Source organism: Erythrolamprus reginae, chromosome 1, assembly GCF_031021105.1.
Source record: "Erythrolamprus reginae isolate rEryReg1 chromosome 1, rEryReg1.hap1, whole genome shotgun sequence".
NCBI lineage: Eukaryota > Metazoa > Chordata > Lepidosauria > Squamata > Dipsadidae > Erythrolamprus > Erythrolamprus reginae.
In genome coordinates this window covers 339278551-339305259 of record NC_091950.1, presented here as the reverse complement: position 1 = coordinate 339305259, position 26709 = coordinate 339278551, and the positions used below count along the sequence as shown (strand labels likewise).

Sequence of the window (26709 nt, the reverse complement as noted above, 5' to 3'; positions counted from 1 at the left end):
TCCCAGTGGTACTTGGCACGCTGGGCGCAGTATCAAAGGATCTCAGCGGTCATTTGAAAACCATCGGAATTGACAAAATCTCCATCTGTCAATTGCAAAAGGCCGCTTTACTGGGATCGGCAAACATAATTCGCCGCTACATCACGCAGTCCTAGGTGCTTGGGAAGCGCCCGATTGGTGATGAAATATGAAATCCAGCATAGTGATCTCGTTTGCTGTGTTGTACTGACATAATAATAATAATAATAATATATAAGATGTTATTGCAAGCAGATGGGCGTATGATCTAAGAATTGACTAAATAGTGGCAAAGTGAATTACAAGTAGATGTGCAAGAGATGAAGAATATAGTGGAGACTATAAGGAAAATCAAGAATATAAGGAATAGAAAAAGAAAATACTACATAAGTGCTATCACACATCTGCTCAACTTGCATATTTTCAGCAGCATGTTAAGAATACTTGTTGGCAAAAAAAATGGTAATATTTTGAACATGCAAATAAACCTGGCAGATGGCTAGCGTATAAACTTAGAAAACAGAGTCAATCAAAATTAATCCAAAAATCAGAAGATAAAGATGGTAAAATAAAATATGATACAGAAGGTAAGGCAGACATTGTGTATAATTTTTATAAAGAATTATGTGCTAAAGATCATGTTATTGAAGATGAAGTTTTTAACTATTTAGAGGCTTCAAATTTACCACAAATAACAGAAGATCAACAGGCCACCATGGATGGACCAATAACAATGGAGGAACTCCTAATAACAATTAAAAAACAGAAAAGCAACAAGGCCACAGGCCCAGATGCCATACCTGCAGAATGGTACAAGATAGACAATGAAACAATAAGAAACCATATGTTAGAAACTTTTAATTTATGTAGACTTGAGGGAAAAATCCCCAAATCTTGGTCAGAATCACTGACAACTTTAATACATAAACAGGGTACAGAACCAGAAAAAATTAAAAACTATAGGCCTATATCATTATTAAATGTAGACTATAAGATTTTTATTGCCATTTACGCAGAGAGACTCAAAAGAGTTATAAATGGAATAATACACCAAGACCAAAATGGGTTTCTTCCAGGGAGACAAATTAAAAATAATATTAGAACTGTAATAAATATACTAGAGTACTATGAACAACACCCAGACAAGACGGCATCTCTAATGTTTCTGGACGCTCAAAAGGCCTTCGACAACGTTAATTGGATATTTATAAAAATGCAATTAAATAAAATGAGATTTGGCCCAAAATTTGTTAACCTAATAGATACCATATATTCAAAACAAACAACGAATATAATATTGAATAACAGTCAATAACCAATACTTGACATAAACAAGGGAGTTCGCCAAGGATGCCCTATATCACCATTGTTATTTATTATGACCCTTGAAACCCTATTAATTAAAATAAGAGCGGACCCCAAAATAAAAGGTTTAACCGTAGGAGATGAAACCTACAAACTTCAGGCCTTTGCAGACGATCTAATGTTTATAATTGAAGAACCGACTACAACAGTTCCTACCTTACTACAAACCATTGAACAATATGGAAACGTAGCAGGTTTAAAGATAAACAAAAGCAAAACACATTACTTGACCAAAAATATGAATAAAATACTAGAAACTAAATTAGAAAGTATTTCTGGAATAAAGACTGTAAAAAAGGTAAAATATTTAGGAATAAATTTAACAGCGAAAACAATAACATTAAAAAATGATAATTATATGAAATTACTAGCAGAAATTAAAAAAGACTTAGCAATGTGGAATAATTTGAAAATATCTTTCTTAGGAAGAATTGCAACAATTAAGATGAACATTTTACCCAAGGTTTTATTTCTTTTCCAGGCAATACCAATAAACCCAGGGGGTATCTTTTTAAAAACTTTAACAAACTTAGTTAAAAAATTTATATGGCAAGGTAAAAAAGCAAGGATAAAAATGAATTGTTTAGAAGATATTAAAGAAAGAGGAGGATTTGGCCTTCCAAATTGGAAACTATATTATCAGGCCGCTGCATTAACATGGCTTAGAGATTGGATAATCTTAGATAATAAAAGAACACTTGACCTAGAAGGACATGATTTAATGCTTGGATGGCACGCATTTTTATGGTATGATAAGGACAAAAACCATTCATATTTTAAAAGGCATACATTAAGGAAATACTTATTAGAAGTATGGAAAGACATAAAGAAGAATCATTTCTTAAGCATCCCAGATTGGTTAGCTCCTTTAGAAGCAATAACGCATCCAAAGTCTATAAAGGACAAGAAAATGACTTATAGATATAAAGAACTATTAAATGATCAGATGAAGCTTAAATCTAGAATTGAACTACAAGAAGAAGGGATAATAATAGATTGGTGGCACTACGCCCAGATCCGATCTAGATATCAGAAGGATAAAACTCTTTACATTTTTAATAAAAGTAAGAATCCTTTAACTACTTTAATAACCACTAACTCAACAAAAATGATAGGGAAAATATATAAACTACTTATTGCTCATAAAAATATAGAGTTGACTTTAAAAGATACTATGATAAGATGGTGTAGAAATATTGGTAAGGAAATAGATATAGACACATGGGAGAAAGTGTGGATTAATAATTGGAAAATGACTAAATCAGTTTCCCTAAAAGAAAACCAAATCAAAATGTTTTATAGATGGCATCTCCCACCAAATAGGATAGCAAAAATGTTTCCCAAAACATCCCCAATATGCTGGAAATGTAAGAAGGATATAGGAACTTATTATCATCAATGGTGGACATGTGGCAAAGCAAAAATATATTGGAAGATGATTGAAAAAATATTAAAAGAAATAATAAAGCAAGATATAGATAATACCCCGGAATTTTACTTATTAGGTGTCACAAACCAGATCTATAAGAAAGAAATTTTTTATTTAATTATACACATATTAACTGCGGCTAGAATAATATATGCGCAAAACTGGAAAGGGGAGGAAATCCCCAAGGAAGAAGAGGTTATAGCTAAGATATTAGATTGCGCTGAAATGGATATGATGACAAGAAGATTAAACGATCAAGAGGATACTAAATTTTATGAAACATGGAACAATGTTTACAAATGGATAGATAAGAAAAAATAAGATATATCTCTAGTGGTTGTTTTTTTTATCTTTTTTTGTATTAGTTTTTACCTAGGTGATAATAATATTAATATTAGTTTAAAAGGACTTTTTGATGATTATGATATAGTAATGTATGTATAAGTATAAGCAACATACCAAGATTTTCGAAGTATAATAGTTGAATTTAGTTTTACTGTTTGGACTGAAGATTTGATACTATTTTACTATAGTAATTAGGATTATATTAAAGGTATTTTTTCTTTGGTAATTATGTTATACTAACCCTACCTAACACCCATATTAAGATTTGTAAACTTTAACTCAAATTTATTAATTTTTTTTTCTATATAACAGTTAACATATATTTAATTATGTATTCTTTTTCTATATTTGAATGTATACTTTCATAAGAAGCGGGGGAAACACACCCCCACTTTATGTTCATTGTTTGTATGTATTTGTTTGTTTTTTATGAAAAATAATAAAAAAAATTGAAAAAAAAAAGAATACTTGTTGGCACGGGTGTCAAGATAAGGGGGCATTTATGCATATGATTTGGGAAAGTCTGGTAGTGCAGAAATTTTGGAAAGAAGTGCAAGTGGATATTAATAGGATGTTAAATATAAAATGGACAATTACAAAGGAAATGGTAGTATTAGTAAAAAAGAATGAGATGAGAGAATTTAGAGAAATAAAAGAAGCAGTGATAGAAAGCGCTCAGGCGGTAATAGTCCTAGGCTGGAAGGATGCGACAAAATGCACAATACAAAATTGGTATCAGCACATGGTGGATCGTATTCAGTTTGAAATTATGGATAAGAGGATGAATTCGGCCAATGAAACTAATCTGCAGGAACTGATGGGACGATGGGACAAGATAAGAGGATATGCGGTTAGTAGAATTTGAGACCAAGGTACAAAGAATACATTAGAATTACTTTATAATATGTAAATAGGATATATTGCTCTCAAGTTAAAATGGTATATGGAAAATATGCCCCCATCTTGGTGGAGGGGTACGAATGATGTTTGGTGGTGGGCACTTTGAGCCTTGAGCACATTGTTATGTGTTGTGTAAATGTTTTATTATTATTATAAAAAACAATTTAAAAAACTTTTTAAAAAGTAACCATGAAATTTGCCTATAATTACACAAGTACATGGATATAGTCTTTGAACATAATCTGAATAGAAACTAGACCTAACAAATCTTGATGAAAAAAAATATGGATATGTTGACTGCAGTTAGTGAGAACTTGCGGGATATTTGCTCCAAGAGACTTGAAGACATGGTTAAACTTAAAGAGCACAACAGCATATCAATCAGATCCATTAAAGTTCAGCTATTATGCCTACCATTAAAAGTTAAATTAAATTAAGTGTTAATTTAACTTAATATTGGAGCGGTCTACACCATATCAACAAGACAACGAGTCTTCAGAGAGGGGTGACATACAAATCTAATAAATTATTATTATAAGAGGTTTCACAAAGGTTTTTGTCCTCTTCCTCATTCTCTTTCAGTAATTTGTTTTTGTTAGGATTGTGTAACGTTTAGAATTTGATCTCTGAAAACTGTTTCACAGCATCCTGGTGTATGAATGTAACACTTGTCTGTAACAGTTTAAAGTGACCAGTCTGTTATTAATATTACATTTATTTTCTAAAATCTTAATTATCATCTCAACACCCCATCATTAGACAAAATGCTCAGGAGAAATTGAAAAATGACTACATCCACATGGTTTTGTGGATGTAGTCATTTTTCAATTTCTCCTGAGCATTTTTTTAAATACCATGTTTTTAAAATAGATACTTGATCTATTTTTTGTTTGTTTGTTAAGAACCATTGACAAAGGATAGAAAAGGACAAAGCTTTGTTAAAATTCATGGAAATGAGATCCAAATTTCAGGTAATCTGGATGTAAAGATTCCCTACGTTTTCATCGTATTGGTTTTACAACCCGTGGAGACACAGAGTTTGATGACAGGGCACCAGATTTTCCCATTAAGTTACCCACAATAATAAGTCAATGTTAAACTCAATTAAGTTAAGGCTCACAAACATGCTTCTTGGGGTTGGACAGCAGGAGAAACATAACATTAACTTCACAACCATTTCATTTTATTCCAAGCCTGCAATTTAACATTAAGCCAAATTGGGCCTGCAGCCAAATAAATTTAAACTGGGTAAACCATTACATAATTATCCTTTGAGCAGAGGTATACTTTTTTTTAAAGGCTTAATTACAACTATTCCTTAACTACAAATGCTAAACATTATCTCAAAAACAGTGCAGCTCCTTGGCATCAGAGGTGGGTTCCAACTTCCTACCGATGCGCCTTGGTGTGCTGCTCTGTTAGAGGCCCGCTGATTGCACAATTTGCACATGACAGCTCCGGTGCTGTCTTTGCCAGTTCATCCATGGTGCCATCTTTTTTTCCTAATTCTCAGCATTTTTTCTGTTTTCTGAGCATGTGCAGAAGGAAAATTTGCTCATGCGTGGGAGCAAAATTGCACAAGGGGACATGTGCACACACTAAACATCACAATGTGGATGCGGTGCATTGGTAGGAAGTTAAGAGGAACCTTCCCTTGTTTGGCATCCACTACAGTTGAAATACTGCTTAACAACTTCCTAGTATAGGAAGGTTTGTTAGTGAATGTTAATTCGGTGTACAATTAAGACATAAGTGAATACCTAGAATGAAGGCAAATACAGTAATCCCTCATTTTTTGTAGGGGATGCATTCCAAGACCACCCGTGAAAAATGAATTTCCATGAAGTAGAGGAAATCTATTTTTTTATGTATTTAATGAGTATTTGGACTTTTAAAACCCACCTTTTGCATTAAATAGTCATTCTATAATGTTTCTCAGCAGGAACTACATGGGATATCCTACCAGTTTCTTTTATAGAGTACAGTAATACTGTAGAAGAATTTTATGAATTTTTAATGAATTTAAAATTTTCAATGGATTTAATGGATTTAAGCTCCCTTTAAAAACCTGTGAAGTAGTGAATCCGAATCTGAGAGTCAAGGCTTGTATCTGCCATGGCATAACTGGGAGGCATCTTCAGTTGGGACAGTGAATTGATTGAATCATGTGATGGACATATGAGTACAGAGGAAAGCACTCCTTTTGGGTGGGGAAAACCCAGAAATTTCCCAGATGTGCCAATGTGACATCTCTAATAAAATGGATCTTTGGGGAACTGGGTGCCTCAGAATCTTACTTGGTTGGAGGTGTTACTTGGAATGCTGACTCAGGCAGGATATTGGACTAGAAGACCTCCAATGTCTCTTTCAACCCTATGATTCAAAAATGTATCTCTGTCCCCCCTCCCCCCTTAGGGCATTTCATAAAAACATTTTTTTAAAAAAAATAAGCCTTTTGGAGATGAGAAGGGCAAGAATATGAGAGCAATATCCAGCATTGTAAATCTCTTTATGATTGTGTGGGACATAGGATAAAAGTACAAGTAGAACCAGAGAACATTGGTAAATACTTTTTCTTCTGTAAATAAAAACTGTACAAGTAGTAACAAGTCCAGCATCTTATACAGAACAATGAGAAAACATGAGCCAATGTAGATGAGTGATTGCTATCAACAGTCCTATGCCACATGTCTTACTCTTGAAAGAGATGGGAAGATGACACAAAACTATGTATAGAAATAACTAGAGAAAAAGAAGCCAACAATTTTTGACACTCAGTGCCACATTCATGCTGCTTAGTTACTGGCTCTTCACTCTTAATAAAAGGCAACTGATACTGGAAAGGCTTGTGATGAATAACTGTTGAAATATAAGCATCTTGAAAGAAAGTATGCTTAGCATGAAGTAAAAAAAAAAAGATAGCAGGCAATTTCTGCGTTAGAGCCAAAAATAAGTTTGCTGAATGTTCTTGGAGACCAAAAGTTTCATTGTTGTTTTATGAGCTTACAACTATAAGAATGGCGATTACTTCTCAATGAAAAAAAGTTGTCTCGTTGACTAAACTAAGAACTGGATTCAGAAAGACACTATGGATGGAAAAAATGATGAATCGAATTAATGAGAAAAACGTTAAAGATTACATCCTTTTTTAGAACATGCACGGAACAAATCCATAGAAGCCAAGCAAATATGGAATATAAAGAATTACCCATAGTAATGAAACCAAATCTTTCATTTTTACTAATGTTTTTAATTAGGTTAAGGAAAGTATTGCCCACATCTATTGAGAAACTTGCACACTGTCCTGAAAAAGCCGAGTCTCTTTATAACCTATGGAGAAATTAAACTAAAAAAAATGAAAATTCCATTATTAAAATAAAAAGGAGAAATCAATCTTCTCTTTAAATTGCAATCTTACAGAGGAGTTCACATTGCAACTCCCATCATCTCTGATCTGTGGACATAAGATGGCTAGAATCTATGAAAACTGGAATCAAATGATGTCAAGAGTATTGTCAGCCTATTTTGATCGGAAGAGAAACATTAAACTGGGTATGAATAATCACAGATGGAATGCAGCAAGAATCTTTACATCTCCTTGTGTGAATACTTCTGCAAGTTTACTGATTTTTTATTTTCCTTGTTCCTTTGCTACATTACATGTAAATTTGGCCCACATTTCAAAGAACTCACACCGTTAATTTAAGAAAATGGATAATTGGTTAATGTTTTGCAGGATGAATAATGTGAATTTTCCATGTTTAAATTAATATACCTCTTTAAGCAGGAGTGTTAAAATATTGTGGGTGCATGTAGCAATTTATTGCAATGTATTTATATGTATATATACCATATAATTAATGATCTTGTGATAAACTTAACAATCAGATTGAAAATGGTTGTAAATATTATTATTATTATTATTATTATTATTATTAATTGGATTTGTATGCTGCCCCTCTCCGTAGACTTGGGGCGGCTAACAACAGTGGTAAAAACAACATGCAACAATCCAATACTAAAACAGCTAAAAACCCTTATTTTAAAACCAATCATACATACAAACATACCATACATAAATTGTATAAGCCTAGGGGGAAAGAATATCTCAGTTCCCCCATGCCTGACGACAGAGGTGGGTTTTAAGAAGTTTACGAAAGGCAAGAAGGGTGGGGGCTATTCTAATCTCTGGGGAGAGTTGGTTCCAGAGGGCCGGGGCCGGCACAGAGAAGGCTCTTCTCCTGGGTCCTGCCAAACGACATTGTTTAGTTGACAGGACCCGGAGAATGCCCACTCTGTGGGACCTAACTGGTTGCTGGGATTCATGCGGCAGATCTATGATCTAGCACACAGAAATTTAGATATTTTTCTTATTTTAATTAGGATTTTTTATTACCACTTTAATACAACTGCATCCAAAAGGAAGAGAACATTTCACTAGATATAAAATAAATTATAGACTCATAGGATCATAGGGCTGGAAGGGATCTTGGAGGCTTTCTAATCCAACTCCCTGTCTTATGTGAGCTGCCAAAATAGATAATCAAAAACGCAGAAAGTAGAAGCTCCTTATTAGCATGTAATGGCAATCCAGATAAGTTGGAAGTCCAGATAAATCAGTCCTAATTTTCCCCTACAGGGTTATGTGTTGGGAATTAACAGATTTAACATGTTAATAGAGTTGGAAGGGACCTTGTAGGACATCTAGTCCAACCCCCTGCTCAAGCAGGAGACCCTACACCATTTCTGACATATGGCAGTCTAATCCCGTCTTGAAAGTTTCAAGTGATGAAGCTCCCACAACTTCTGAAGGCAATAATAATTATTAATTAATAATTATTATTTATTAGATTTGTATGCTGCCCCTCTCCGCAGACACGGGGTGGCTCACAACAACAATAAAACAATGTACAATGTGACAAATCTAATGTTTAAAAGAAAACACATTAAAAACCCAACATTTAAAAACCATGCAACACAAGCATACCATACATAAAACTATATAAGCCTGGGGGAGATGCCTCAACTCCTCCATGCTTGGCGATATAGGTGGGTCTTAAGCAATTTACAAAAGATAAGGCAGGTGGGGGCAGTTCTAATCTCTGGGGGGAGTTGATTCCAGAGGGCCGGGGCCGCCGCAGATAAGGCTCTTGTTGTGGTTAGCTCTGGTCCAGTTCCTGCCCCAAGGAATGTGCAGGTGGATGTGGGAGAAACATCCACATGCCGCAGGCCTATTTTGCTCTTGATGGAATCTGCCGACGAAGCCTCCTCTGACTAAGGAAGCATGAGTGACAGGGAAGAGGGGAGTTTGGCAGACAGCCCAGGAGGAGATCAATCATCTGTATCATCCCTGGATTTGGAACAAGAATTAATGACACATCCATGCATGCGTAGAGTGATGCATAGGAGACAACAACTGAAGGATTATTACAAGAGAAAATGAGGTCACCTGTGGTTGGGTGGGGCTGCTGTAATTAGTGCTACAGATAAAAGTGCAGCTTGGTGTTTTAGCCTCATGGCAGTTTATAGGATTCATTGTTTCATCAAGATCGTGGTTTTTGTGCTGTTCAAGATTGTGTGTGGACTCTCTGGATTTTAGAATTGGACTCAGTTTCCCAGTTATTGGGCGAGCAATTGGATTGCATTTAACCTGTGCCTTGTATGTACCAGAAAATCCCTTTGACATTTAAAAAGGGACCTTTTTATGTTTTTCTGTTTATAAAAACTTTTGGGTTTTCCTTTTATCGTGTGGTGTGTGTCTTCCTGGACTAATTACCCTGTAATTGAAACACGCCGGCAGAACAGCTCTTCCCCTGGGGCCTGCCAGATGACATTGTTTAGTTGATGGGATCCGGAGAAGGCCAACTCTGTGGGACCTTATCGGCTGCTGGGATTCGTGCGGCAGAAGACGGTCCCGGAGGTAAGCTGCTCCATTGGTTGATTGTTCTCACTGTTAGAAAGTTTCTCCTTGTTTCTAGCTTGAATCTCTCCTTGATCAGTTTTCATCCATTATTCCTTGTCTGTCCTTCAGGTGCTTTGGAGAATAGCCTGACCCCCTCCTCTCTATGGCAGCCCCTCAAATATTGGAACACTGCTATCATGTCTCCCCTGGTCCATCTAGCCATGCACAGTTCCTTAAACTAGCTATGCACAGTTCCTGCAATTGCTCTTCATATGTTTTAGTCCCCAGTCCCCTGATCATCCTGGTTGCTCTCCTCTAGAGTCTAGAGTCTCAATGTCATTTTTATAGTGTGATGACCAAAACTGGAGGCAATATTCCAGGTGTGGTCTAACTAAGGTTTTATAGAGTGGTATTAGTATCTCCCTTGATCTAGATTGTATCCTTCTGTTAATGTCTGGAGCAAAAATAATTTCCAGTTCTGGTTAGCTTCCTTTGGGATAGCAGTTTATAAAGTTCACATAAAAGTTTACAAAACAGATAATTTTGTATGTGACTTAGATCTACGCCTGCATTAAATATGTGGAGTTAAAGGCTGCATTAGATAGGAAGATTATGGAAACAAAGAAAATAAGTCCAGCTGCCAGGATTCAATTTCCAGACCTGGATGGCTGAGAAGCTTCAACAACATATCTGGAAGCAAGCTATTTTCAAGGCAGTAGTTGCTATTGCTAGCTGTAACCTAACTCCTTGTGCCCTAACAATCCTTTTTCTTTCAGGATTTTTGCAAATCTGCTTCCAACCGATAGACTAGCCAATACAAAAAGGCTAGATTGAGCAGAAGAAATTGTGTACAAAAACCCAAGTACATACAGTGGTAACTCTACTTAAGAACGCCTCTACTTAAATTTCTAGATAAGAACCGGGTGTTCAAGATTTCCCCCCCTCTTCTTAAGAACCATTTTCTACTTAAGAACCCAAGCTTGGACAAATTTGCCAAGAAATTTGACAGCACCACTAAGGTCCTGCCAGTTTCCTGCCATTCCCCCTGGGTTTCTCTCTCTTGCGCAGTGTATGGGAGGCAGTCTCGCACCAGGTGTATGGGAGGCACGTGCTCCTCCTTGCCGCCTTAGAGTCCCTCTTTTTTTTAAGCCTTAAAGTTTTGGATTTCTTTGATTCCCCTCACCTCACCTTCTTCCTTTGGCAACGACTGTCTTCCTCCTCTTCTTCTTCCTCCTCCTCCCACCCAAATTCCGAGCTTTTATTTTTTTTCCTAATGGGTTTGCATGCATTATTTGCTTTTACATTGATTCCTATGGGAAAAATTGCTTCTACTTACAAACTTTTCTACTTGAGAACCTGGTCATGGAACAAATTAATTTCTTAAGTAGAGGTACCACTGTACTTCATTTGCCATTTTAAAAAATGAAATGTTTAATCCATGAATTGCATATTGGAGAACTATATACTCGGTGCTAACTTTAAGAAATTAAACTTCAAAAATTGTTTTGAAAACTTTTCCTGAATACATCCTGTATAAACAAATCTTCAAAGTTGACCTTTAAAAAAAAATTTTTTTTTTCCACAATCGAATGCTTGAAAGAAATGCCACAAAGGAGCTCAAAATCTATTTGTCTGTCTGTCTGACATCATGACCAGTCTCCCCAAAGATAAAAGAGCAACTCCTAGTTTGGTGTGGAGGAGACGCCAGCAAAATAAATATCAAGTTCAAAAATGAGTTGGATCCAGTTAGAGGAGGTGGTTGGAGAGCAACTTGGAATGCTGCTGGCTACTCCATTCAGAAACCCTCCTCCCTCCTAGTCATGTGATCTTGGGTGGGCCTGCTTATGAAGGGGTTGGAAAGAATTTCAGAAGCCGTGCTCTGCATGCTTTCCTTGTTTTGCTTCTTCTCCATTATCTTTATGTGTCCAGTCTTGCGGAAGCAACCCGTTGATTAAACCGACCTCAATAACAAACGGCCATAGAAAAACCTATTGCAATTAAAGCCTATCAAATTCTCAGCGGGGAAGAGAAATCCTGCCTGAACTTTTTCAAGTTTGAATTTGATCCAGCCAAATAAAAATGAGAGGAGTTTACATTCCAAGGTATATAATGTTACTTTAATTATAGAAATTAACCAAAGGTTTTGGCCATCTATCTCGTATAGGGCAAATATAGGACTTTTTAAAAAACTAATATGCTGCTGGGAAAGATATTAAATGGAAATGACATCCACAGGGGAGAATTAGATGACCAGAAGGGCCTATATAGGATGATTTCCAATCAGCACATCCATGTCCTGTGTGGTACTGTTCTTTCTATAGCAGAGATTTTCCAGGTGGGAAAAACTGCCAAGAAGAATGTTTTTAAGGGGAATGAAAAGAGAAGAGGCTGGAGAAAGAATTGAAATCAGATGGAAAGATGATACAATTGGGAAAGATGATACAATTGGGAAAAACCATGTCCAGTCAACAAAGCAGTGGATGTGATGTGCCGGTGCCTGGAGGCTGTTGGGGTCTGGATCAATGTTCCCTCTAATTTTTTTTCGGGGTGGGCAGAAAAGTATGGTGAATTTCTAAAGAGAAATTTTCTAAGTAAGAACAATCAACTAATGGAGTGGTTTACCTTCAGAAGTTGTGGTTGCTTCATCACTGCAGGCTTTTAAGCAAGAGACTGGTCTGGAATGGTATAGGGTCTTCTGCTTGAACAGAGGGTTGGACTAGAGGACCTCCCAGATCCCTCCCAGCTCTGTTATTCTGTTATTTGTCAGTCTTCTGATTCTTGGCAGAGTCAGCAGGTGTCAGAATAATTTAAATCTTCCATTATCACAATCGCATGCTTCTTTGAAAGACTAGTCACCTGATATAGCAGTGATGGCGAACCTATGGCACAGGTACCACTGGTGGCATGCGGAGCCATATCTGCTGGCATGTGAGCCGTTGCCCTAGCTCAGTTCCAATGTGCATGTGTGTGCCAGCCAGCTGATTTTTGGCTTGCACAGAGGCTCTGGGAGGGCATTTTTGGCTTCCAGAGAGCCTCCGGGAGGATGGGGAGGGCATTATTACCCTCCCCTGGCTCCAGCGAAAAAGGTGGAAATGGGGAGGGCAAAACACAAGCCTACTGGGCTCACCAGAAGTTGGGAAACAGGCTGTTTCTGGCCTCCAGAGGGCCTCTGGGTGGCAGGGAAAGCTGTTTTCACCCTATCCAGGCACTGAATTATGGGTGTAGGCACTCGTCATTCGCAACAGGGAACCCCCACGCTCTTTCGGCACCCAAGGAAAAAAAGGTTCTCCATTACTGTGATATAGAAAGGCCCCATCTGTATTCACTTTTTCATCCAAGTCCATGAAGATCCAGGGTTGGAAGAATACTGATAGTATATTTTTAAGAATTTCAAGGTACACCACTACTAAAGACACTAGAAAGACACTTTCTTATTTAGTTCCAAAGTAGAGGTCCTTTTTTCCCTTAAATAATTTGAGTGTGTATATTTGTGCATGTGTTTATGTGGGCATGATAAGGATAAAAACCACTGGGAAAAAATGAAATAAAGATGAAAAAATAACTATGTCCTGGTGTCTAATCTACTAAAACTGCAACAATAATGGTATTTGCTGTATTGTAACTATGTCCTACAAACCCACATTTCTTTTTATATTTCCTGAACGTGACCTGGACATTTTTATAAAATTCTTTGGATTTTGTTTCTAAAACATATGACTGTCCAGAGACAATCTGCAAATGAAATAACCCAGAAGTTTACAGGCCCTTTGAAAAATATCACCATGTATTTGGACACAAGTCAAAGCACCAGTTTATGAAACTGTCAAGAAGCAAATGTTGGAAAATTGCTTCCTACACAGAATACAAACTCAGAAAACTTTCTTAGAGAACAATGGCTACTAATAACATTCAGAAAGGGAGCACAGAACAGGTAAGCTATTTTGAAATAAGAAACCATCAGATTAAGCTAATCTGCACATTTCTATGGCTCCAAAATAAATAGACACGTCATTCACCATGTCTAAATATTGTTTCTACAACATTCTTGTGACAAAGCTTGGAAAGATTAAATTACTAGTCATTATTTACCTTGACTAATGAATTTGTCCAAGTTGTCTTTAAAGGGTTGGATGTGTTCTTCTAATGAAAACTTGCAAACTTTGCCTGCTTCTGTTTCACACGCTGAAAATTAAAGTAACATGAGGATTTGAAATAAAATACTGATTTATTATAATATTCATTATAAAGAAAAGTAGACTTTCATTTTTAGTTTCTCTGTGTTAAATCTAAACAGACATTTAGGATAAATTGCAAAGACTGATTTCTCACTGCAAAGGTACATATTTTTGTTGCATTATTGGCACTTTGTCTGAAGTTTATTAAAGACATATGATTGGTCATGAAAATCTATACTAATGTATTTTTAATGCGCAGCAATACAACCTCCATAGTTATCATTGCAATGCCACATATCTAGAATAAAAATGCATCTCACTAAAAAAATCAGCATGCAATATCACAGTAACAATATACTATCTGAGCCATATAAAAGGCTCAACTGTTTGCTTTTCTGATGCAAGCCAAAATTTGCTTCCTTATGAATGAATATGCATGCAGAATCCAGTGGCAAATTTGAAAGTCATTTAAATATATTGGCCAAAGAATAGATCTTTAAGATCTATATGTTGTTATTGTTTTTATTCTTAAAATTTCCAAATCCCAGCTAAAATATGGTGAATAATTCATCTTTTATGGTTACCAATTTAATATTTATTGTTAGATGTATAGCATTTTCTTCGGGAACTCAAAGCTACACACACAGTAATCTTACTCCAATTTTTCCCCAATAGTCTCCACGTGGACAAGTTGTGGTTAGTAAGAATAATAACTGGTCCAAAGTCACCAATATGTTTCAAGATAACCAAAGTACTTCAACCTGTATCTTCTCAGTTTTGATCCAACATGTTACCACGATAAACCCATAAAATTATCTTGTGAATGGTAACCGACACTCACCATTTGAGAGAAAAGCAGAATAAAATTATGAAAGAGTTTTAAAATATTGAATGCTCGGCAAAGCTGTGGGTAACCAATTTTAACCATTTCTTTCAAATCACATATGAAAAAACAACTACTTGTGCTCATGCTAAGATATTGAACCGAATGGTGTATTTTTCAGGTTATCAAGCTCAGAGTATTCAATGGTTATGTTTAATTGTACACTTCAAATTAAAACATTAAACACAGAAAGCAAAATATAAAGTGATCTTAACTATTAAGGGTACATAGATGTGGATTTTATTACACATGTGGTCTTAAAATTGGCAGAATGGAAATTAAAGTTTCAAACTTATAATAACTGGAATTAGGAAAAAATTAGAAAAAAACTCAATTTTTATTTTTAATTAAAAAAAAACCCAATAAAATGAATTATGGTAGTTTTTCTCATCTTGGCACCTTCCAGAAATAACTAGACATTCTAGAAGAAATGCTTCCAATAAAAATTAAAGAAGATTGAGTCAAAATGTACTGTAGCTATTTGCTTATTTAATTCCTTAACATTGCTTTTACATGAATATAAAATCCATGACATGGCTTTGAAAATAAAAGTTTTTGAATCAGATCTAGAGAAGGTACATTAAAATTACATTGGGAAATAAATATTTACTTATAGCAAAGTCTTAATGAAAGTAGTAAGACTTGTTTAATAGGTGAACCTGCTTTGTTTTTAAAAATAACTAACATTTGCTCCTTGAAGAGATTAAAAAAACATTAATACTGGATCTGCCTTACAAGGATAAGCTTTTAAAACTTATCCACAAGTGCAAATCAGATAGCCAAAACTATTTTTAAACTCTCTGGAATCCTTTACTCAGTTACAATAATTTACCAAGGCTCAGATCACACACGCTTGTAAACATGTTTAACAACCCTACCATGTAAATTCTATTGACCTCAATGAGACCATTCATGGTTACCAAGTTTAGTGTTTATAGGCTCTGTGTCTAAACAAATGTGATGTTAGGCCAATTACATAGTAAGTGCGGGAGCTGCGGTGCAATATAAGCTTGTTTTGATCGCTTTTGTGGTTTCACTGACTTCTGTTGTCTCTTCAGGGAAAACCAGTCTGGTTTTTGACTTCAAGAGCAGAAAGTAGAAAACTAAATGTACATGTTTAGAGTGAAGAATGAACTATTGACAGTTAACAATGTCATGGTGTTATTCTCTTTACAATGTTCAAAGCTTTGGACACAGCAAAAATGAGCCTCATACATTTTGCCTACGAAGATATAGGAGGAAATATTGATGTTATTATCAACAACAATTAATTAGAATCAGTATTTTTTATTATATCAATCCCCCATCATCTCTTTTGACCAATTGAAGACAAAATAAGTGGATTCAATTTACCAGTAAATTTATGACATCACAAGGATGTGACAACTCACAGACACATACAGTTATGTATCTGGATTCCAAATTTGCCACTGCTTCTGGTAACAATATGCTATTTATATGACAAAAATAGCATATGTTCACAAAAGGACAGGTCTCTTTCTCCAAACACAACAGTTTGTTTTAAAGCTTCTGGGTACATGTGAAAAGTTCAATATGCATTTAATACTTTGTCAAACCATAGCAAAAAAAGAAAAAACAGTGGTAACAAATCATAGTAAATTAGACTGTAGGTGGTATTAATATTGAAGAGTGAAAATGTTACAAAAATTCAGCCAAACTTCTTTATAGAAGATGCACTTTCTTGTGTGCTTCATCTTAGCTTGGCACGCCTGGAGGAGGAGAATACTCATGTGCAAATGCTGTTTGTTGATTTCACTTTGCTGTTCAACACAATAATTCCCTAGCATTTTGTGAACAAACTGGGTCTATAAGGTTTTAATACTTCTTTTTATAACTGGATACTTGATTTCCTTATGGATAGGCCTCAGTTTATGTGAGTCAGAAGAAATGTTTATATTTCCCTCTCATTGAATAGGTTTCCTACAGGGCTGTGTCTATTGAGTCTATTACTGTTCACCTTGATGACCCATGACTGCTGTGCCAAGTCTCCTGCAAATCATATTCTGAAGTATGCAGTGATGGAACTTATCCAGGATGACAGTGAAGATTCTTATAGGGAAGTGGTGAAGGCTTTGGTGGACTGGTGCAGTAAAAAATAACCTGGTTTTGAATGTTAACAAATTAAAGGGGAATACTGTTGATTTTTAAAAGAAACGGCATAGTCATACTCCACTTTGTATCAAGGATGCAGCTGTGGAGGTGGTAATAGTACTTAAGTTTCTGGGGGCACAGTTAACTAAGAATCTGACTTGGTCTCCTCATATTTTATCTTTAGTGAAGCAGGTAAACCAGAGTCTGCATTTCCTGTGTTGGATAAGGAGAAGACATATTTCTCCTTCTGTCCTGGCCACATTTTACAGAGGCGCAATTGTGAGCATTTTAACAAACTGCATCACTGATTGGTTTGATGGTAGAAGGTAGATAGAAGGTCCATACAGAGAGTGGTAAGGACAGCAGAGAAGATTATAGGATATTGCTTATAAGCACTATGTGTTTAGAGCTTGAAGTATTGTTAGGGACCCCACACATCCACTTCATGGTTCGTTTCTTTTGCTCCCTCTGGGAGAAGGTTTCAAAGTATCTATAGCAGGACTTATAGATTCTGTAACAGCTTTGTTCCTTATGACCTCCATGTTATAATCTTTTCTCCACCCATATGCATCCAAATTAGACTCTGATGTTTTTCTGTGTCGTATGTGTGTCTGTATGTGTGTATATGCATAAGGGTTATCTTTTGAGAACTGAATGCAACAAAATGTCATTTTCATATATGCTGATTAGGGTACATTTAAATTGACAATAACGTTTTTATTCTATTCTATTTTAACCGGAAATTGGAGGAGAGGATATTATAATATTAAATCTCAGTTACTACCCCTCAGGAAAAGGTATTAAAAATACATTCAAATTGTACAAATTCAATACATGAATTGTCCCTGTAATTTAAACATGGACAGATGTGAATGCATTTTATTTCCTGCTCTAAACATTCTTCCAAACCCTTTTATTAATATATATTGGACATATGAGCCTTGGTGGCGAAGCAGGTACAGTGCTGTACTGCGGGCCACTGAAGCTGACTTGTAGATCTGAAGGTCAGCAGTTCAAATCTCATCACCGGCTCAAGGTTGACTCAGCCTTCCATCCTTCTGAGGTAGGTAAAATGAGGACCCGGGTTGTGGGGGCAATAGCCTAGCTCTGTTAAAAAAGTACTATTGCTAACATGTTGTAAGCCACCCTGAGTCTAAGGAGAAGGGCGGCATAAAAATCAAATAAATAAGTAAATAAGTAAGTAAGTAAGTAAGTAAATAAGTAAATAAGTAAATAAGTAAATAAGTAAATAAGTAAATAAGTAAATAAGTAAATAAGTAAATAAGTAAATAAGTAAATAAGTAAATAAGTAAATAAGTAAATAAGTAAATAAGTAAATAAGTAAGTAAGTAAGTAAGTAAGTAAGTAAGTAAGTAAGTAAGTAAATAAGTAAATAAGTAAATAAGTAAATAAGTAAATAAGTAAATAAGTAAATAAGTATGCATTTAAAAATATTCTCTATGAGATTTTAATCTGATCTCTCTACTCCATAGCCATACAGAAGCTGCAAAAGTTGGGAACTATAAAGATACTTCGTAATGTAGCATCAGAAGAGGAAATCACATTTAACTCTGGGTATACACCTTCTCTTTTAATTGCCTGTTCTGCGAAAGGATTGTTCTGACTTAGGCCAATGACTGTTGGGGCTTCATAACCTCTCCCAGAAGAGCCTAGTTTGGAGCTCTAAGGATTGTAAGACATGACTCAGAGACTGAATGAAATCTTGCCTTTCATTTACATATGGTTTCAGTTTAGAAGTCTGGATAGAGCAGTGTTTCAGCCGATTAACCATTTCAGCCATATTTGCAAAGACTACTGCTGTCTGTGGATGCGGCAAGGATGATGAGCTGGCCGCAAGAGCCTTGTATGAGTTGGGTCAACAGCAGTCATGCAAATCACTGAGGATTTGAATGGCCTCATTATCTTAAATTGAATCACATCCAAAGAGGCAGCTCTTGTATGCTGTTATTCCTCATTCTACAGGAGTAAATAGCCTTGGAGTATCACTCTGCAGCTTTGGTCTATCTAAGTAGTTTAGGATTGGAATGGCATGGAGGTTCCTAAGAGTGATTCTGCACTGCCCTCTATCGGGGTTACTGATCTTGGTTAGCCAGAAAGTTTGTTTTGTACTCCTATGTGGCTGATACATGCCACTTCTGAGTTGTATAATTTTCCCATAGAAACTCAACATTGGCAAGTTCAAGAGGTGGGGACTTTAACTTCCATATATCTTAAAGTTGTTGTAGTAGAGAAATTATGTTATATTTTAACCTACACAATAACCCACATATTTCAATGGTAAACTGTTTCTTAATGTTGACTGTGAATCATATAGTGCATTTCAAAATAAATTTGAGTAATTCAAGTAATAATATGGCAAGGTCTCAATAGGGTTATGAAATTATAAGTTATCACTGAACAAGACTTAATATATTTAAAAACATATTAAAATTATGACTTTTTCTACATTTTTTGAGTTCATCATATTTACTGATCTTGTATGTTTAATGTGACATATAATTATGTAGATGTCTGAAAATAAAATCTCTGTAGATTTAAGTTTAGATTTTGAAACAGTTGGAATTTTATTTACTGAATCGTGATTAAACTGAACCGGAGCTGATGTTTTTATTGATGGCCGGAGTGAAGGAGGTATATCCCCTTCGATTCAATGTTGACTTCTAGCAATCCCAGAGACCAATAAGATCTCACAGGGTTGGCCTTCTTCAGGGCCTGTCTACCAAGCAATGTAGGTTTGTGGGCCTGCAGGGAAGGGCCTTCTCTGTGGCTGCCCCGACTCTATGGAACCAATTCACCCCGATGGCTGTACTGCTCCCAACCTACTGGCCTTCCGAAAGACTGTGAAGACCTGGCTTTGCCGGCAGGCCTGGGGGCCATGAATTTTATATCTGTCATGGCTGAATCAAGTATGAGTGGTATGTATGTGCATTGATGGGACTGCTGCTTTGTGGGTTTTATATGGGTTTGTTTAATATTTAATTGTTTAATATTCAATTTCTTTTTATTATTGTATTGTGTTTTTATAGTGTTGTAAGATACCCTGAGTCCTATTGGGATTGGGCAGCATAGAAGTTGAATAAACTAACTAATCAACCAACCAACCAACCAACCAACCAACCAACCAACCAACCAACCAACCAACTAACTAACTAACTAACTAACTAACTAACTAACTACCAGTATTAGTCCTGCAGTTTTCTTGGCAAGATTTAGGAAGTGATTAGCCATTGCCTGTTTTCTAAAACTAAGAGAGTGAGTGTCCGGAGGTTACGGAGCTGGCTTTGGGCCTAAAATAGGACTAGAACTCATGGTTTCCCCATTAGCTCATTACACCTAACTGCCTTTTATTTGTTTTTTGCTTTTTAAAAGAAAGAAAACTTTTTATTTTTTAGGTTAATTAATAGAAGTACATAAAGCATCTTGATGTAAATACCAAGAGTTCCTCTGGGTACATTTTATTTTTTAAAAAAACCTTTCCTATTCCCTTCATATATAGGGGAGGCCATTCTTATAATACAAAGAGGTAATTACTGTAGGTGTTCCAAGGTTTCACCCTTTGGAATGGCTTTTCTGTATGTATATTTTACTAAAGACCCTAAGAACCAATATATAAGCCATTCAGTCTCATCTTTACCTGCAAGGTGGGTGGCATATATATTTGATAATACTGTAATAATGGTAATATTAGTAGTAATAGTAATAATAATACAAATAGAATAGAATAGAGTAGAATAGAATAGAATAGAATAGGATAGGATAGGATAGGATAGAATGGAATAGAAAAGAAAAGAAAAGAAAAGAAAAGAAAAGAATAGAAAAGAATACTTTATTGGCCAAGTGTGATTGGACAACACAAGGAATTTTTCTATGGTGCATATGCTCTCATAAAATAAAAGATATAGATAATAATAGTAGCAATAATAATATCTCGTTGCCATCAATCTTATTTCCAATCTATTTTTAAAATATTTAATAAAAATATTATAATCAAGCAAAGAGAGACATTTTGAGAGTACCCAAAATTAAATTTCCCAAGCTAGGATTATGCTGCATCAATTTTTGAAAGAAGTTTGTCTAGCACTGTTTCCTGACATGCGTTGGGAATAATTCAGTCTCAACTTAAACGTGGTTTATCTCTAGGTAGTTGTGCATATTTGCAAACTAGGACTGAAGTCTCTTGAAAAAGTCCTATTTTCAGTTAGTTCTAAAATGTGTGCATGTGTGTGTGATTGTGGTGGGAGGGAGGAGGCTTTTCAGAACTCGATATCAATATTCCATGTAAAATACCCCTGCATTGTATCAGTGGATCCAGCTATTCGATACGCTTTAAGACAGCCAGGTGATTTAAGTCAAGTACTAACATTTTGAGTGACGAATGAGTGAATTACCGAAAGTCATAGCTTGACACAACTAGATCAAGAAACTCTGGTGACAGTCAGGAGAGATCAAAAGCAGATCAGATTGCTTAACAAACTCTGCGTCAAGGAACTGAGAAAGGCACAACTGAGAATCCTGGAGAGCTGTGAAATTGAAGGGCAATTAATGGAGCCAAACCAGTAGATATATTAATGAAATCCTGAGCTGTCTCAGACCCTTTGTTTATTAGAATGTCTGTCTGGCACATAACAGATTAATGTCCAGTCACATAAAGCTTTAAAGCAAATGGGAAAAAAAACTAGTGGTAGCTGAAGAAGAAATATTATAGAAATTGTAACTTCCAGGGGTAGGTTCTAACTTGCCCCACTGCCCGTTTGCTTCCTCCTGTGCTGTGTGAATGCATGTGCACTTTGTGCCAAAAAAAAAATCATTTTTTTTAAAAAAGAGCCAAAAACAAGATGGTGATGCATGCGCAGTGCCAGAAATTCAGCTTCTGTGTATGCACAGAAGAAAAAAACCTGGAAACACCCCCCCATTTTTTTAAAAAAATGGTAGCGCCCATGGACCAGCACCAACCAAACCAGTTCTGTGATGTCATCGTGACATCACCAGTGGTTTGGCCAACCAGAGGAATCCACCTCTGATTACTTCAACTACAATAAAAAATCACTTGTATTCTAAAGTACAAGAAATCTGCCTACATCCTGAAAAGGAAATATCTAAAATTAATGTTTTTTTTAAAATCTAATATGCCTTACATCTTTTTTCCTCCTGACTTAACAAAGTTCAATGCTTTCTTCCCGTAAAACAAGCAAACAAATAAGGTGTGGAATCTGTGCAGTTACTATTTTAAAAATATTGAAAAAATGATTCTTCCTTTCAATGAAATTCAATTTACCGCAATTCTCCTTTTTAGCCCTGTGTATACTAAAGATATCACCCTGATTATGTACCGTAAAATAAATATTGTTATTACAAAAATAGTACAGGCTTGTTTGAGGGCCAGTTGGGTGTCACCCTAGAAACCAGGAGACTGTAAATACACGTCCCACTTTAGGCACAAAGCCAGCTGAGTGACCTTGTAACTGTTTCTTTCTCTTAGTTCCAGAAAGGAGACAGTGACAATTATTTCTGAAAAAAAACCCTTGCCAATACAACTGCAGGCACTATTCCAGGCAGTGTCTGAGAATTGGACACAATTGAACTGAAAGCTACCTACAGAGCAAATATGAGCATCAAATAAGGCTAGTTATAAGTGTTTCCTCCTTTGTTGACACAAGTTATTGACACTTTTAGATACAGGAAGAAGCTGCTTGTGAAAGGAACTCTGTTTTCTACATGCATGTACAGTGGTACCTCTACCTAAGAATGCCCCTACTTAAGAACTTTTCCAGATAAGAACTGTGTGTTCAAGATTATTTTGCCTCTTCTTAAGAACCATTTTCTACTTAAGAACCCGAGCTGGGAAAAATTTCCCAGGAAATTGGAGAGCAGCACGAAGGCCCGGACAGTTTCCTGCCATTCCCCCTGGATTTCTCTCTCTGGCACAGTGTATGGGAAGCAGTCTCGCGCCGGGTGTATGGGAGGCGCATGCTCCCCCTCACCACCTCAGGGTCCCTCTTTTTTCTTTTTTAAGCCTTAAAGTTTTGGATTTTTTTGATTCCCTTCACCTCACCTTCTTCCTTCAGCAGCGATTCTCCCCCTCCTCCTCCTCTTCTTCCTACTCCTCCCACCCAAATTCCAAGCTTTTATTTCTTTCCTAATGGGTTTGCATGCATTATTTGCTCTTATATTGATTCCTATGGGAACAATTGCTTCTACTTACAAACTTTTCTACTTAAGAACCTGGTCACGGATTAAGTTCTTAAGTAGAGTACCACTGTATTTAATTTGGGAGGGCAGAAATAAATGCTTTATATCTAGCAGGAATTTAAAATGTGCAACACCACCAAGACTCCTGGTCACATCCACATCTTGGGTCCCTAGTAGTCATGCTGTTTTTAATGCTGTTCCTGCCCTTTGGTACAACCTTCGGGGTAGATCCAGCTGGCCCCAACCCTATGGGCATTTACAAGGTGCATAAGATTTATTATTATTATTATTATTATTATTATTATTATTATTATTATTATTATTATTATTATCATGATCATCATCATGATCATGATCATGATCATGATCATCATGATCATGATCATCATCATCATCATCTTGTTTATTTACTTACTTACTTACTTATTTATTTATTTGATTTTATGCCGCCCCTCTCTGCATACTCGGGGCGACTTGAGTTGGGAGAAAAGGCAAGTCCTGTTGTTCTTCTTGTAATATCTTAGTGACTTGAAAGAGAATGATAGCATTTTTGACCCCAGTAGTACATTATAGTAGGGTTGCCTATGGATTTTATGAAGTATGTCATTGTTTTTTGTTTTAATATCTGTATGCCATCCAGAGTATACAGAGATGGGCAGCTCTACTACTCAAATTGTTTGCAAACAAAGTTAAGCTAAATTAAACTAAACACAACACCCTGGAAATCATTCAGTATACATCCTTCATTTATTAGTGCCATTATCCCTTTTAATTACTTTTCTTATTAATGACTCAATAACCATAGACATTACAATCACCACCCTAATTCTAATTGGTAGAGAAATCTTGGGTGTATAAAATCAATCCCATTGCCTTCATCTGAGCCAGAAGCTGTCTTGTGACTTATAACATTGTCTTACCCTTCTGTTTGGCCTGGCTTCTGTCTTGTCTCAAACTACAGCTCAAACATTCCAATGAAATGCAAAATGCCATTCTTTCATTGTGCATACAGCAAAAGTGATCTGACTTACATTTTGGCTATGCTGATCACATTCTCTCATGTCCCTTGGAATAATACATTAGTGGAGGAAGGACCAACTTAGTGGTAGAAATAGTACTATACTTCAAGACTTCCAATACCCTAATTGTAGGCTTGCTCTTGTAATGTAAACTTCACTAATAACCTTTCATTAATACACAGGTATTTAATATCAGCACAGGATGGGCTGAAATACTATTCTTGCATGTATTCCACATTCTAGAGAGAGATGTGTTGCAAAATTGAGAAAGGTACATCCCTTTTTACTAAAGCTCTTTAGAAATCGACATTTAAGGCAGGGTAGATGCCCTATATATGATTGAGAGAAGGCTAAAAGATTCAAAAGAAATTCATTCATTGTTTTTAAAAAACTATTTTATGAATTGATCCATTTAATTTAAATCTATTTGATTACATGATCAAGCTCCCAAGATTACAGGTGGTCTACATAATGTGTACTCTAAAGTATAATGATTAAGAGTATGTCTGTCATATAGCATTACTAAAAAACCTGCTTTCCAAAACTGATAATCAAATGAAGCACTTATAATTACTTCCCAAATGGCTACTGAAAAAAGACTGCTTTGATAACTGTGAAAGCTAAAAGAAGAGCATCTCTGCTAGAAAGGGATTTCAAAGCCTTGGACCTATGACTAAGAAGGACAATTTTAGGTTTTACATTCCATTCAATTCTTAATTCAGGAAGGCAGGTTTTAACAACAGGAGATTTTCCTTAACTTTAATCCTGTACAGCAGTGTTTCTCAACCTTGGCATTGTTTCTCAACATTGAAGATATGGGGAGTTCAACTCCCACAATTCTCCAGCCAGCTTGAAGGTATTTACCTTTTTTATAGCAACTTTATGCTGTGTTTCAATTTTCATACATTTGTTCATTTTCATTCCTAAAATCTATTTTCTGCCCAGTCACTGCTATCACAGTATTATTTTAATCCAATTCCAAAAGCAAAAACTATTTTTATCCATTATATTTACCATGTTTTTAATATCTATATTAATCCATATCACACAGGCTCACAAGAGTGTTGATATTTTGCTCCAACTATGTATTTGCTTTTGTTGTATTATGGTACTTCTATTTTTAAAGCCTGTTTATCCAGTAAGAACAGTTTCTTTTGGGGTTCTTTGTGAATCACCAACCAGCCTTGGTTTCAATCCTTGGGGACAAAGAAAATGAGGGCCTGCCTATATAATGGAAATTAAAGTTTAGGGAAAGTGTCTAGAGCCAAAGATATTAATTTTGACAGCTGGAAAAAGTTAGTATATTTTATATCAGCTTTCTTGGCAAGAGACACCTCTCCCCCCCCCTCATTCTTTCTTTCAATCCCTCTCATTCATTCTCTTTCTTTCTTATATAGTATTACATATCTATAATCCTTAATAGGCTGTTAAGACATGCCAATATTAGTATTCTGATATTAGCATTAGCATATACAGGACAGAAGGGTGAGGCTTGGAAGCAGAATTAGAGCAGGACACAAAATTCTTCACTTGGTTTGTGGGCAGAGCAACAGGGTGGATGGTTTCACCTACAATTTCTCCAAGGTGACCTCTCCTCCCATCATTGATAACTACATTGAAAAGGCGGGATCAATTCCTCCAAAAAACGTCTCCTAGAATTTAACTGATGCATTGGAAATCAAACAGAATGCACACACCACTGAAAGAGATATTTCTAAAATAAAGAGAGAACATTTCCACATACCCTTTGGCTACATTGTAACACAAAAAGCCCAAGGCTATCAGATTCCCTTCTTGAAAGGAAGTTTAAAGTTTCTTGACCCAAACAGGCCTGGCTGCCTAGCTTCCTGATTTGGACACTGCATTTGCCACACAATTAAGATAAAAAGGCGGGGTGGGAAACATTGTAGGATTTTTTTTTCTGCCCTGTGCTAGACAGAACAATAGCTAATTGCCTTAGAGAAACTAACACTTATGGCAAAGATGAGATTTGAGCTGACCACTTTCAAATCTTCCTATTCTTTGCCCAACTTCTTAGGCTTTCGAGATAGATTGCAGAAACATGCAACAACCTTGATGGATCAGGATTGTGGAGGGTTTTTTTCTGCAATTTAGCAACGGAATTGTATGCATGTCAGTATGGATAGAAATCCTTCTTAGTTTCGTGAAACTAATTCCGGGTAATTCTGCACAGGGTGTAGCCCAAGAAGTTTCTCAAACAATGAACCCTGAGAATATGAATATAGATATACATATTCATAGTCTCCCTTCCTGTTCATTATCAGCAAACAAATATATACAAATATATACTCTACAAAAATCACACACACATACACACACACATATTAATT

At 35.9% G+C, this 26709-nt stretch overlaps 1 protein-coding gene across 5 annotated transcripts in view; it reads right to left on the bottom strand.

Annotated features, from left to right (window-relative positions):
• Positions 1–26709, bottom strand: part of FMN2 (formin 2) — a 624734-nt gene that overhangs the window by 43426 nt on the left and 554599 nt on the right. For all 5 annotated transcript variants that reach the window (XR_011557462.1, XM_070734020.1, XM_070734019.1 and 2 more), the window contains one exon: positions 14049–14141. Coding sequence is in view for 4 of the 5 variants with exons in the window: in XM_070734020.1 (XP_070590121.1) it covers positions 14049–14141 (93 nt within the window). In the remaining variant the exon portion in view is untranslated. The remainder of the gene's footprint in view (positions 1–14048; positions 14142–26709) is intronic.